The following is a 14,367-nucleotide window of genomic DNA, read 5'->3' as shown; positions in this document are numbered from 1 at the left end:
TCCCATATTCTACCAAAAGTTTGGACACACCTTCTCATTCGAACAAATGGGGAAGTGTGTTGGTCTGTACTGTATGTATATATACAGGACTGTCTCAGAAAATTAAAATAGTGATTTTCTGTAATGCAATTACAAAAACTAAAATGTCATACATTCTGGATTCATTACAAATCAACTGAAATATTACAAGCCTTTTATTATTTTAATATTGCTGATCATGGGTTACAGCTTAAGAAAACTCAAATATCCTATCTCAAAAAATGTTCTGGGAATCTTAATCTTAAACTGTAAACCATAATCAACAATAATAAAATAATAAAAGTCTTGCAAAATTTCAGTTGATTTGTAATGAATCCAGAATGTATGACACTTTTGTTTTTGTAATTGCATTACAGAAAATAAAGAACTTTAACATAATATTCTAATATATATATATATGGTGATGTGTGAGAGTTTTCACACATCCCTGAGAAGCCCTGCCTTCAGAGAGCCCAGCCTCCTGCCGGATTGCAGCCTCTCTGCTCTGCGCACCAGAGGCTTATTCTGCTGTAGTGAGGAAAACATCGCGCCTGCCCTTCTCAGAGCTGTCACATGGGTCCAAACAAGGGGAAAAAATCGCTTCCTGAAATGATTCTCGTCACCGGCTGTATCTACTGCTGTCTGTTTCTCCACCACCTCTCCGTGTCTTTGACACCGGTGCGTCGCGTCTGAATTCTACAGCCAGTCGTGCCACTCTTCTTTTTTTTTTTTTTTTGGCCGAAGCGTCGATGCGCCGATGATGATCAGCAAGGTTAAAAGCGCGATGTCCAACCTGGTGGGAGGGATGATGCCGCACGGACACCATCACCACCACCACCACCACAACCAGCAGCAGCACGGCCCGGGAGGGGGCGGCCAGGGCTGCGGCCAGGGCTGCGGCTCCGACGGGCTGCCGCCGCGCTTCCCGTACGGCCGGCCGGACTTCTTGGAGCTGACGCCGGAGCTGCTGCAGTACTCCACCGAGCACGCCTCCCGCCCGGTGCTCACCCTCAAGAGAGGCACCAGGCTCTGCTGGCACACGGGATATGCAGAGTGAGTGAGTCGTCCTCCAAGTGCAGACAGAAAAACCTACAATTCATTCACTGATTTCTGCAGAATCCTGAAATGAAAGCAATGTGTAAAATCGACGCAGAGCTTACGCCGTAGGGTTACGCGTAGGGCCTGCGTTGGTGTAACGCGGAACCATAAATCAGCCTTTAAGATGTTGTGATGGGCCTGAGTGGGTTCCCCGGCTTGTTGCTGCTGCTGCAGACCCGGTGCACTGCAGCAGCCAGATGATGGCCAGTATACGGCCAGGGTGGCAAGGTATGGCAGCCGCCACACCTTGGCTTCAGGGGGAAATGTAAATGTTTGTTTTTTTAATACATTTATGGAATTACTCTGTGTCCATTTGTATTGATTATTCTATTACTTAATATATAGAGAATAACTACAAATGCAAATCAGGACAACATGATCGATTTCACTAGGTATTATACACTGCAAAAACTCAAAATCTTAACAAGAATATTTGTCTTAGGTTTCTAGTTAAAATGTCTCATTTTTAGTAAAAAAAAATCTCATTACATTTAAGACAAGACTCAAAAAACAACATTTTCACCTGATTCAAGTACATTTTCACTTGAAATAAGTAGAAAAATCTGCCAGTGGAACAAGATTTTTTTTGCTTGTAATATGAAGATAAATCTTGTCCCACTGGCAGATTTTTTTACTTATTTCAAGTGAAAATTTACTTGAATCAGGTAAAAATGGTCAAATAACAAATTATTTTTCTGGTGATGAATCTTGTTTTAAGTGTAATGAGATTTTTTGACTAAAAATGAGACATTTTAACTAGAAATAAGACAAATATTCCTGGTAAGATTTTGAGTTTTTGCAGTGTGAGCGAGACTGCATTTGAAAAAATTCTTATTCTTAAAAAATGTTCTTAACCACACAGATAAGCTACATAGCAGACTTCTGTGATGAGTATTTGCTGGACGTGTTGATTGATACTCTAGTTAATGTGACTCGTAACCTTGCCATACCTTAGCTTCGACTGAATTGACGCCACTGTATACGGCCCCTTTTCTTTTTTTTTTCTTCCTTTTTCTTAATGTCTAAATGCCCCCCCTCTCTGAACTGCTTGTGAACATTTGGAGCTGAAATCAAACAGATCGATTCCTATTGTGAAGCAGTGACGTTTAGGATAATTGAATGCAGGTTCTTTCAGTTTGAGGATTCATTCCAGAAATGCAAGGTCATGCAAAACTGAAAGCAGGAAATGTGTCCCTCTGTGCTTTTAAAATGATGCATTCAGTAGCCTATATTAGATTTTTCTTCACACTAAAAAAAAATGTTATGTTGCTGCAGGAGGAATTGGTCGAGGACTTTATTGTACAGGTGCAGAGAAGAACGTATTACTTTCTGTGCTGATCCTTTCTTTCATTTGCACCTTTGACCGAAATGTCCTGCTCGAGTTGAAAATAATCAGCGTTCTGCAGCAAATTGCTTTCAGCTAAGCCACCGAAACTGTGATCACGGCATTAGCAGTGCTGTTTACAACACCAGCATAATCGGCTGATCTGCTGCTCACACATCAGCTGTTAGTGCTTTTATGCTGCAGAGTGTCAAAAATCCCCCAAAAAGCTGCACCTAATAGAGTTAAGTAATTCTGAAAGATCAGCAGCTGAGGACACGATTAAAGTTCACATTTCTGAACTTTGTAATTCAGTTAAGTACTCAGTGTTCAACTGACTGTGATAACCGTGGACTTGTCAACACTAAAAGGATTTTAAGTATCTGTAAATAGTGTTTGTGCTTCTTCTCCACTTTGGCATCAATTAATATTATCTCTCTCAATCAGGTGATGATTGAGTTTGAGTATTCGTCGTCTGACATGACACTGATAAATGTAGAAAATCTTAATGTAGATTAGTCAAAATGTTGCAGCAGAAAGGTGCAAAACTTTACTTTCTCATAAATAAGACGGACGTAGGGGTCAAACTTCAGACAGAACTGTTGGTGCACAACGTTGTTGCAGCATAATGTGCAAGCCACTTAGTGTAACGGATGTTTAATAGTGCAATCAGAAAAATGCAAATCAGGAATCTGCAGCCCTTACTTTGACTTTTAATTTACTGCAGACAATATAAACACATCATGTCTTGTCTCATCCGTCTCACTTCATTAGATTAAGTGATCAGTGAGGTAAATTTATCGTAATGTAATTTCACACAGATGATCTCAACGGGTCATCGAAGTGATGGCACAAAAGGCTGAGTCTTAGAAGAGCAAAAATCAGCAAAAGAAGCTCTAGGAATAATTTTAAAGTTTGAATGCAATGCTCTTTTTATAAAGACTGGATGGGATTTGCATATTTATCTGCTGACAGTGAATAATTTCATTAAAGGTGACCTATTATGGCATTTAATGTATATTTTAAACAGGCCTTGAATGTCTTAAAAACAATCTAAAGCTGGTTTTTTCTACATAAATCATAAATCCAGCCTGTGGGCCCTGTCACTAGTTTTACCGCTTCTAACCCCTTTTTCTGTGCTCCATTCTAAGGGAAGGGGGGGGTATGATAATGAGGCTCTGTGCTGATTGGCTCCCTGAATGACGTGTAGCAGGGGAGGAGCATAAACCTCGCTCCGCCAGAGCAGCCCGAGCCTGTAAATTATCACAACACTGAATTTTCACAAATGGAAACTTTATTGTTAAAAAAAAATAAAATATGAGTTGTATATAAATAACATTTATGCACTATTTAAGCCGGATCTACCCGGCGGATGCTGAACGCTGGCCCCGGAGCCCCGCCGGGCGCCCGGGAACAGCGCTGCTGGAGCAGCGCGCATCACCGCGGCTTTAACGGGGGAATCTGACCAGTTCCGACCGGCCGGGACCGCAGGAACCGGCCTGGACTGGTAGCAGGGACTCCCGGGGACCGACCAGCGGAATTTCAGCCAGATCTGCCCGGCGGATGCTGCGCGACGGGCGCTGCAACCCCACCGACAGATTTGCCTGAAAATCTCGGAGGGTGAAGACCGTAAACATTCATTCATCAATAGATAATGTAAGGATGTAAACATTTGTCAAGTGCCTGCCACAGTCATAAATGCTACTTGAAAGTTTACTAAGCAAAACAGAAGCCACAGTTTGACCATATCTCAGCATCTCTGGGCTCGGAGGCAATTGAGGTCACACAATGTAACGTGTATAATCAGATATGTTGGTTCTCTAGATTTGTTTGTTTGTATGTTTTGGGGAAGAAATGGTTGCTCTGGGCTCTGGACCAAAAACAACAACAAAAGAAAAAAGACTTTCTAGATTTGTATCAGTTTCAAGTCCAAAAACCAGGTCATGTCTGTGGCGGCAACTTTGATGTAGAAACCTACGTCTAGATTTAGAGCTGATTATGATGCATCTTGTTCAGGGACATCTATTAAAAACCATGCAAAATCAAATTCTGCACACGTTGCAAAGGTACAGCTGAGAAACACAAGGGTAGGGGTTCTGGGCTGAGATGCTGCAGTCCTGACTTGTCCTGTCCCCACAGAGAAGGTGTGCAGAGTTTTGAAAAGATAAGAAAGGAAGATGACCCTGTACTCTTGTGTGCCACAATATGCGTTTACCGAGCAGTCTGACCAGCACGTATCCAGCTGTACCCTCCTATTTGATTTCTTGCTTGTGTTGTTCTCTCAGATGGAACTTGGAAAAAAGTGTCTGCTAAATGACTAGTAGTTTTAGAGGTAGGGCCAAATGCTAAAAGATTCACTTCCACGTCTACGTTTGGAAGAAATTGCAGAACCAAAGTTCGAAAACTGATGAATAATAACAAATATTGATGGCGGACTGTCTGCAGTGAAATAAAAGTTAAAATCAGCATAGATTTTCAGTTTTTTTTAATTAATTCATGCATCCAGGCCCTGAGATGATGAAAGACAAAAAGTAGAGTGTCACATGATGAAATATATGCTTGCAGAGGCCAGTAGTGAGAGGAGAAGTATACAAAGCCATCCAAACTTCTAAAGACAAGAACCTCTGTGCATATCCTTTCAAGATAAAAAATAAATAGATAAATAGTTCTTAAAATGTAGGGAAACATTGCTTTGTTTTTATGTGATATTATAGAGCTGAAGCTCATTTTATCTTTGTAACACTTTCTGTTGCGCCACCCATGTCATCCTTTTATTACATAATTGTTGCGTAAAAGTGAGATGAATCAATCAGTAACTGGTGACAGTCCGCAGCCTTATATTACTTCAACGTTGATGCATTTAAAAAAAAAAATCTGAAATGCTGAAAAGTCCAAATACCACCATTTTAAATCTTTTATTTTAATTTCAACTGCTGAGTTTACAATACAGTCTTTACACTCTACAAAACAAAACATTTGAAGGTATCATCCTGGCATTTTGCAACATTTTTTAACCTTTTATAGTCAGTAAAAGTTGTAAAGTAATTAAGATGACAACCTCCAGAGGAATTCACGTCAGAATCATCGTATTTTATTATCACCTGTTGCCCACGTGACCCAGGCCTCTCTTCACACTCTTTTTTCCAGATCCTAAAGTTAACATGAAAGTTCATTCATACAGATGTCAACATCCATAGTAGCACCATTATGTTTCTAAACAGTATGCAAGTGACTCTAGAGCCTGGGCGTGTTTGTTTTTCTGTCACATCTCGTACATGAACTTTCATTTCTTTGTCTGCCAAGCAGCTTCCTCTCCCTGTAAAGGAATTCAGAAAATGTCTGGTGTGGAGTCTTTAATGTTCCTCATGAAGACTTTACTTTGAGGGTGTCAAAGATTTCATGTGACTGTGTTGATCTGCCCACTTCTACCCAGAGAGGCTTCATTCATAGTCTTTTTCACAATCGGAAGAAACCTAGAAGGTCATAATTGTCTATGTAGTTCTATCTTCAAACAGTTATTATCATTACTGTTTGTTTTTCCGGGACATGCAAATATGTCTGAACGTCACCGGAGATTACATCCACATCTCAGTTGGCAACAAAGTGTAAGGGGATTATTTCAGAGGTGTTTCCATTCACTGAATTACGCGCACCACTGATCTGCCTTTGACAGAACCGCAAAACTGTTGGTGGGAAATTAAAATGACTTTTCCTCAAAAGAGGGTTGTGATCGCGTCCAAGATTTTTTGTCTTTCATCAAAGACACAAAGCCTTTTCTCAGGGGCATTTACATCAGCTGTGTGATTATTTTATTTCAAAATGCAAAGCAGTTGCAACAAAAGCATTCACTGGAAGTCCGGACTTCCTCTTTTCAACTGTCCTTGCATAATATGAAGCGGGAGTTGTCAAACAGAGAAACGCTGTTCCACCCAACATGACCAGTGTGGTTTCAGTCACAGGTTGTGGAAACATATGACCGAAAGACTGTGAAGGAGTTAATCACGTCGTAGGAGGGCCTTAAGCTGCTCGTTTAGTATGAAATCCTCCCACGACAGTGAGGTACAATAATAGCTGATGGGGCTCATGTGACTGCTTTTAAAACAGTCAATAGCTGATTCTTTCACCGAGGAGCATGTGAGGTCATGACACAAGAAAAAGAAAACGGCCACTTTTTAAAAACAGTTGTAAAACACAGTTGATCGTGCAGATTCATTTGGCAGTTTCGTCCAACTTTTCAACAAAATTCATAGTTTAAGGAGAATTTTCTCTTTGAAAGCAGCTGAACTTCCACGTAACACGAAGGAGGAATCAAACTCTTCGTTAAGCTAAAGTAAAAGAAACAATATGCAGGACTTAGTAAAAAACAAAACATGCTTGCAGATTTCCCTAGTTCTGCATCCACGCCTCTGAAAATGTGTATATTTAACGTTTTTGCTTGTCATTGCAGTCCCAAAGCAGGCGGCTCAGCCCAGGACACCGCGGTGTTTGTGTGTGCGTGTCCGCTGCTTTCCACTGATTAGAAAGTGAAACAGCTTTTTATAATCCCGGTTTGGGCAGCCATCGCTTTTTGACCCTCACGCAGTATTTGATACTATAAAGTCAAAGCCTCTGACCAGCCTGCATCCTTTTTTATTTCATTTCTTTTTACATCTGCAATCAGATGTAACTCACAGATTTCTCATATATATGTTTTGGCTGTTGTTTTAACACTACTTCTGTTTTATTTATTTATTTTCTTCAGTCTCTGCATCTTTTTTCCCCACAGGAAGTCATTGCTAAATTATCTGCGTATATTTCTGAAGACATCTTAATGACGCCACTTGCTCAAATGGGTATTATTGTGCACTACCAGCTAATGTGGCATTCATCTAGAATTAAAACTGTCAGTGTTACATAATATACCAGCGTGATGTCCATACTGGAGCTTTCCAAGTCGGCCTCACGCAGCTTGACCATGCCAGTGGATATTTTTAAACTCTATGCAACAAAACACACACATTAAGTATTAAAAATAACCCCTTCAAATGTGTGTTGGATGTCATTTTCACCCTTTAAGACAGCCTTTGTCAAAATCGCCGTCATTTTTTAATCAAAACCAGGAGGAGATTCTCACTGAACTTGAAGCTATTAACAATTCTAATCAGCAGTTTTATATTTTAAATGATCAGAGTATCAGTTTATAATCAAGTAGAGCTGGGTATCGATTCAAATGTCAAGAATTGATTCGATTCCGGTTCTTAAGATTCAGAATCGATTATCACCATTTGATCCGATTCGATATTGATTTGGGTTAGTGTTGCCTGGATTATATGACTGTAAAATAACTATTGAAATAATAATTTCACAATAATTATTGTGAAATAACTAAGAAATAAATAACTCAAATAGGCATTTCAATATCCATTTAAAGTGCAAAAAAAGAAAGAAATTGCAACAGCTCAAGCAGTAAACAAATTATTTTAGCTTGTCTGATTTATTCTGTCACCAGACACACAGCTTGCCATGAAGCACCCGGCATTTTTCAGGTATTTCATGACAAACCGTGTCCGATAACAGAGAAACCAAACAAGCTCTAGTAAATATAGATAATATGAACTTCATTGAACTAATATAACAATTAGAAATTTAAGCTGAAATGTCCAGCATTTTCTCTAAAGAAAAGTTAATTTAGTTCAGGAGTTTTCAAAACTACTGGGACTACTGGGATTAAAGTTCACCAGGCAAAAATGTAATGATGGAAAAAAAAAAATATATGATTTTTTTTAATTAAAAAAAAATCGATCTTTAGACATACAAATCGATTTTTAGGAATTAATATGAGAATCGATTCAGAATCAGATAATCGATTTTTTTCAACACAGGCCTATAATCAAGTGCTGAATAATATCCGGTTGGTCTAAGCTCAGCAGTTAGATGTTTTCCCTCAGGATCTGGTGGGAAATAGAGGCCCGATGACTTGGATTCATCGAGACTCCGGAAACAAGAGTTCAAGTAACCACTTTTTGTTTGTTGGATGTGAAAAGACTTTACTGTTTGCAAACATTTTCTGTGAGATAATGTGTTACCATGTCAGTGTGTAGCGTAAACACGACACTGACATGGCAACATGGATATCTCGTGTTTGCAGCCTCTTTCACTTCCCACAAACGGCAAAGAAATCGATTAATGGACGAATGAAGGCGGGTCTGAAAGGTCCGTGCTGTGTAACTAAAGATGCAGTGATGTCATCCATCACTTTGAACAAGGAAGAGATTACGCCCCATATCAAGCACGAATATGCTTCATAATTTCTTAGGATGAAATTTTGACTGCGATGACTTAGTAAATAATAATCATGCACTTAGCGTGTGGTGAGTGCATGTTGAGGTTGTTTGATCACCAGCATGTTTACAGACTTCACATGGATGCTGCTGTGGTGTATAACCGTTTGGCTGAACCGTTTCCTGCAGCTTTAGCGGGTATTACTGGGAACTGGGAGATTACTGGGAGCTGTAACTCCCACCAGGACAGATGACGCTGCTGGAGTCTGAAACAGTGGACCCACTCTAAAGCCATTATCCTCCTCAGTCGTCCACTCGTAATAAAAAAACTCTTAATCCTTTTCCACAACTTCCCCCAGGGACATGACGGCATCCTGGCCTAGTTTGTTTTCTTTACCTCATTGTTTGTTTCTCCCTCCATTTTTCTTCCTACAGTACACGTGTTTGTGTTTTCGTGCGGTCAGAAATCTCCAGACCTCGGGTGCACTGAGCTTAGGACTGGGCGATATATCGAGATTTTAATATATATCGATATATTTTCAAACGCGATATGGTACGAGAAAAATATCGTTTATATCGATTAAAAAATATATATATATATATATTTTATTTTTTATTTTTTATGATTTTGATATAGCTTATTTTGTGACAAATTGACTTGAATATTTTATTTGAGATTTGCACAACTGTCAACCTCAGTGGAAAAGTCTGCCTGTTACTGTCTACATTGTATTAATTGCACAGTGTATTTTAATTTAATTGTTATGCAGGAAAGGGATATTTGTTTTATTTTATTCAAGAAGCATTTTTATTCTATATATGCAGGCAATTTATTTTTATTTCATTTGTTTTATACATTTTGATATTGTGCAGATCTCTGTTAATAAAGGAACCTGTGTGACATTTAGCACGAGGCTTTGTATTAAAACTGACTGTTTTTTTAAGGGTTTGCCTCAGAAAAAATGAAGCTAACAGAGATGCTATGCTATAATGCTTTGGGGGGAAACCCCAATTATGGCACAGAAAAAATATCGATATATATCGAGTATCGCCATTCAGCTAGAAAATATCGAGATATGACTTTTGGTCCATATCGCCCAGCCCTAACTGAGCTCCCCTCGTGTCTTTCTCCATCAGGGTGATCAACGCAGGGAAGAGCATGCTGAATGAGGACCAGGCCTCCTGTGAGAAGCTGTTTGTGAAGAAGCCGAGCGGCAAACACCGGCACTCCACCGTGCTGGAGGACAACGGGGTGAGCCCGGCGCAGATCTCACATCATCACAAACAAACACTGAGAGATGAACTGTCTGCTGAAATTCTCCCAGCAAATAATTGCAGGCGTTGACATTTTGAGTCTGACAAGAGTACATTTAGAGCTATAAACAATTCCCAGACGCTCATGTAGAAGGTTATATCTCATATTTCACTGCTTTTAAGCCGTCTAATTCTGTTTATGCCAGCGCTGGAGTTATGCAGCTGATAACAGCTGGGAGTCTGGACATATTACATAGTTTGTTATAGGGATGGGCGGTATGGACTAAAAAATGTATCACGATAATTTCTGGCATTTATCCCGATAATGTTAAAAATGACGATAAAAAAAATACCAATTAAACTCCACCTTTTTAAATATAAATCTATCACCACATTCAGTCTTTGGAGCCCCCAAAACACTGCTCTAAAAGAATACTAAATACGTATAAAAACGTCATCAATGGGAATTTATCTTTCTTTCTTTCTTTCTTTCTTTCTTTCTTTCTTTCTTTCTTTCTTTCTTTCTTTCTTTCTTTCTTTCTTTCTTTCTTTCTTTCTTTCTTTCTTTCTTTCTTTCTTTCTTTCTTTCTTTCTTTCTTTCTTTCTTCCTTTCTTTCTTTCTGGCTCATTTCTTCCTTTCTTTCTTTCTTTCTTTCTTCCTTTCTTTCTTTCTGGCTCATTTCTTCCTTTCTTTCTTTCTGGCTCATTTCTTCCTTTCTTTCTTTCAGGCTCATTTCTTTCTTTCTTTCTTTCTTTCTTTCTTTCTTCCTTCCTTTCTTTCTTTCTTTCTTTCTTCCTTTCTTTCTTTCTTTCTTTCTGGCTCATTTCTTCCTTTCTTTCTTTCTTTCTTTCTTTCTTTCTTTCTTTCTTTCTTTCTTTCTTCCTTTCTTTCTTTCTGCCTCATTTCTTTATTTCTTTCTTTCAGGTTCATATCTTCCTTCTTTCCTTCCTTCCTTCCTTCCTTCCTTCTTTCCTTCCTTCCTTCCTTCCTTCCTTCCTTCCTTCACGTACGTTGTGCGTGGATTTAACGCCGAACCATGAATCAGCTTTACACAAAAACGTCATCAACGGGAATTTATCGTTTTTACCTCGAGATGACAAATTCTTACCGTGGGGAATTTCTTTGACAGTATATCGTAAACGGTAAAATATCACCCATTCCTAGTTTGTTACATGTGGGTAACATTTTATTTATAAAATATATATAGTTTTGGATCCGTTGGAGTCCAGAGAGAGAAGAATAAAGCTTGAAAGCAGAGTGAAATTCAAATAAAATTTGTATTGGATTTATGATTACAAAAGTTGTAACATCTGATAACAATACACACACTGTTTTTGTGTGTGTGTGTGTGTGTGTGTGTGTGTGTGTGTGTGGGGGGGGGGGGGGGTTTCCCCAATTCAGTAGGTGGTGTCTAGCCCTTGCAGTGCTTGCAGTTGAAAACAGCGTCATCTGCAGTTGTGGGTTGTTGTTGTTGTTTGGTTGGTTGGTTATTTTGTTTCCTCTGAACTGCAGTAGTTTGAGAGTGATGCAGCTACAGTAACCTCACTACGGCAACCTCCGCTTCCAAAAACACAGCTCATGGACACTTGGCAACCAGCTTCTCTGATCACTCTGATTAAGATTTATAGATTTATGAAATGTTATTTGTTGTTTTATTTAACAGTTATGGGGAAAAAAAGCTCACTAAGGACAATTAATCATCGCAACCTCATCACAATTTCTCCAGAAACTGCATAGTCTGGTCTTTATGTGCTCTCTTGCAGCACGTAGTGTATATATATCTTCCTGGAACAGTTTCTGAAGGTCTTGCGCGTACACACACACACACACACACACACACACACACACACACACACACACACACACACACACACACACACACACACACACACACACACACACACACACACACACACACACACACACACACACACATTCACATCCTCCTTTTGGTGCAAATGAATGACATCATCCTCCGTTGCACCTCCCCCCACCTGAGTGTAGCATCACTGGGGAAAGCAGATGTCCCGTCCCTGTTTATTTATTAGGCAGTCAGACTAATTCAACTTGTAAACAGGTTTTAATCAGAAAGGTGGCCACGCCGCTCCGTAGCTCACTGCATCATACGAAGGCAGCCGCAGACCTGAGGCAGTTAAGAAAAACTGCACATAAATATCACAGAGCAACAGCCTGACATGAAAGAGCTCATCGCTTTGCAGTAAAGTCTCACCATCTGCAGCCTCTCCAGTGCGGGAACGCTCATAAAACTTCACGGAATTTTGTTCAACCTGTTTTCATGCATCGCTACTTTTGCATTCACCAGATTTATGTTATTCATTTGATGTCTCTCCATCTCCATCTTTAGGACGGTACAGGGATCCCTCTCAACTTCTGGGGGGTGTTTGACGGACACGCGGGCTCCGGTGCTGCGATCATGGCCTCCAAGCTTCTCCACTTGATCATAAGAGACCGGCTCGGGGAGATCTGCCACCTCCTGGAGAACCCCAGCAGCGCGCCGCCCATTTGCTTGGCCAAGAATGGCAGCCCGTATCAGGCGGACGCCAAGAAAGGAGCCGGGCAGGAACCGGAAGAAGCCGACGCCGTCTGTGACTCGTCGGTGCGGTTTCACATGGAGAAGGTTGTTAGCCTGGAAAGCCTGGTGATGGGAGTCATAGAGACGGCCTTCAAACAGATGGTGAGCGGACGGTGTCGACCACTGCACAGAGAAAAACAAGGAAAACAACACTTAGGATGGTTCAAGCTTTATTGACCTTTTTTTTATCTTTGAAAAGCAACATCAGTGAAGATTTGAACTTAAATACTAGGGCTGGGTTTCGATTCAAATGTCAAGAATCGATTCGATTCCGATTCTTAATATTCAGAATCGATTATCAAGATTCGATCCGATTCGATATTGATTTGGCTTAGTGTTATTTAAAATGTTTTTTGAGCTGTTGCCTGAATTATATTACTGTAAAATAACTAGTGAAATAATAGTTTCACAATAATTATTGTGAAATAACTAAGAAATAAACTCAAACAGGCCTTTTAATATCCATTTAAAGTGCAAAAAAGAAAGAAATTGCAACAGTTCATGCAGTAAACAAATCATTTTAGCCTATATAATTTATTCTGTCACCACGCACACATATTGCCATGAAGCAACCTGGCATTTTTCAGAAGTGTCATGACAAACTGTGTGTCCAACTACTGGGATTAAAGTTCACCTGGCGAAAATGATGAAAAAAAAATAAAAAATAATAATAATAAAAAAAATCGAAAAAATCGATCTTTAGACATAAGAATCGATTTTTAAGAATTAACATAAGAATCGATTTAGAATCGGAAAATCGATTTTTTCAACACAGGCCTATTAAATACCCAGACATGACACATGTTTTACAAATGTAGCTGCTCTTTTGTGATTTACAAGCGTAATTCTTAGATCTCCTCTGTTTTTTAGTTTATGAACGTATTGCAATTTTTTTTTTTCCTTATACACCATTTTTTAATTTGTTACTTTGCCTTAATTTTTGGATTTCAGTCGAATAGTTGAACCTCAGATTAAGGAGGAACAAGTGGGTTGAGCATGTTGGACACTCCACCAGCTCTACATCCTCGTTAGGAACCTGGAACTGGCATAGGAGATTTCCCAATCGGTTCACAAATATGTCAAAAAAAGAAGAAAAATCCAAGGCACTCTTCTTCAAATATAAAAAGCCTTTATTTAAATTGGCCATTTCATGTGGGAAGATTAAAAAAGTGGGTTACAGCCACAGCCTTCCTCACCCTGAGGAAGGCTTTTTATATTTGAAGAAGAGTGCCTTGGATTTTTCTTCTTTTTTGACATCTTTTTTCCCACCAAAGAGCACCTTCGTCACACGACTTAGATGAACCTTCTGAGCACTCTGGACTTTCTTTTTTGTTCGGTTCACAAATATTTTATGGACCCGGAGAAGGGAATGGACTGGGACCTTGGGGATGCTCTATGGGGGATGCTCCAGAAGTATCGACTACTGGACCGGTTCCTAGAGGTCGTCTATTCAAATACACCTGTGTTGAAGATTTGCTCCACATTGTGGGTAGTGAATCAGATTAATTCTGGGTGGGAGTTGGACTGTCAGGGCAGCCATGGTGGGCAGAGGGCGTCATGTTTGGTGGCATCAGGATCCTGTCACTGCTTTTAGTGGATGATGTTGTCCCGTCAGACCACAGCTGAGTTCTTAAGCTGCTCGCAGTCAGGAATGAACCGGTGGGAATGAGAATCAGCACCTTAAAATCCGAGACCAGGCCCTGTTAATGGGGAATCCTAGGTCCCTACCTTCACCAGTGGTCACTAACTGAGGGAAGTGACCAAACAAATGAGGTGTCAAAAGTATTCACATTCATTACTCAGGTAGAAGTATAGATACTAG

At 39.8% G+C, this 14,367-nt stretch overlaps 1 protein-coding gene across 1 annotated transcript in view; it reads left to right on the top strand.

The window, feature by feature from the left end:
- Positions 1–534: 534 nt before the first annotated feature.
- ppm1j (protein phosphatase, Mg2+/Mn2+ dependent, 1J) overlaps positions 535–14,367 on the top strand; it is a 29,800-nt gene continuing 15,967 nt past the window's right edge. Inside the window, exons 1-3 of the mRNA XM_061726821.1 lie at positions 535–1,071; positions 9,835–9,949; positions 12,318–12,647. Coding sequence (XP_061582805.1) covers positions 776–1,071; positions 9,835–9,949; positions 12,318–12,647 — 741 coding nt within the window. The 5' untranslated portion in view covers positions 535–775. The remainder of the gene's footprint in view (positions 1,072–9,834; positions 9,950–12,317; positions 12,648–14,367) is intronic.

This window comes from Cololabis saira, chromosome 8, assembly GCF_033807715.1.
Source record: "Cololabis saira isolate AMF1-May2022 chromosome 8, fColSai1.1, whole genome shotgun sequence".
NCBI lineage: Eukaryota > Metazoa > Chordata > Actinopteri > Beloniformes > Belonidae > Cololabis > Cololabis saira.
This window is presented reverse-complemented; position numbering and strand designations above follow the sequence as displayed.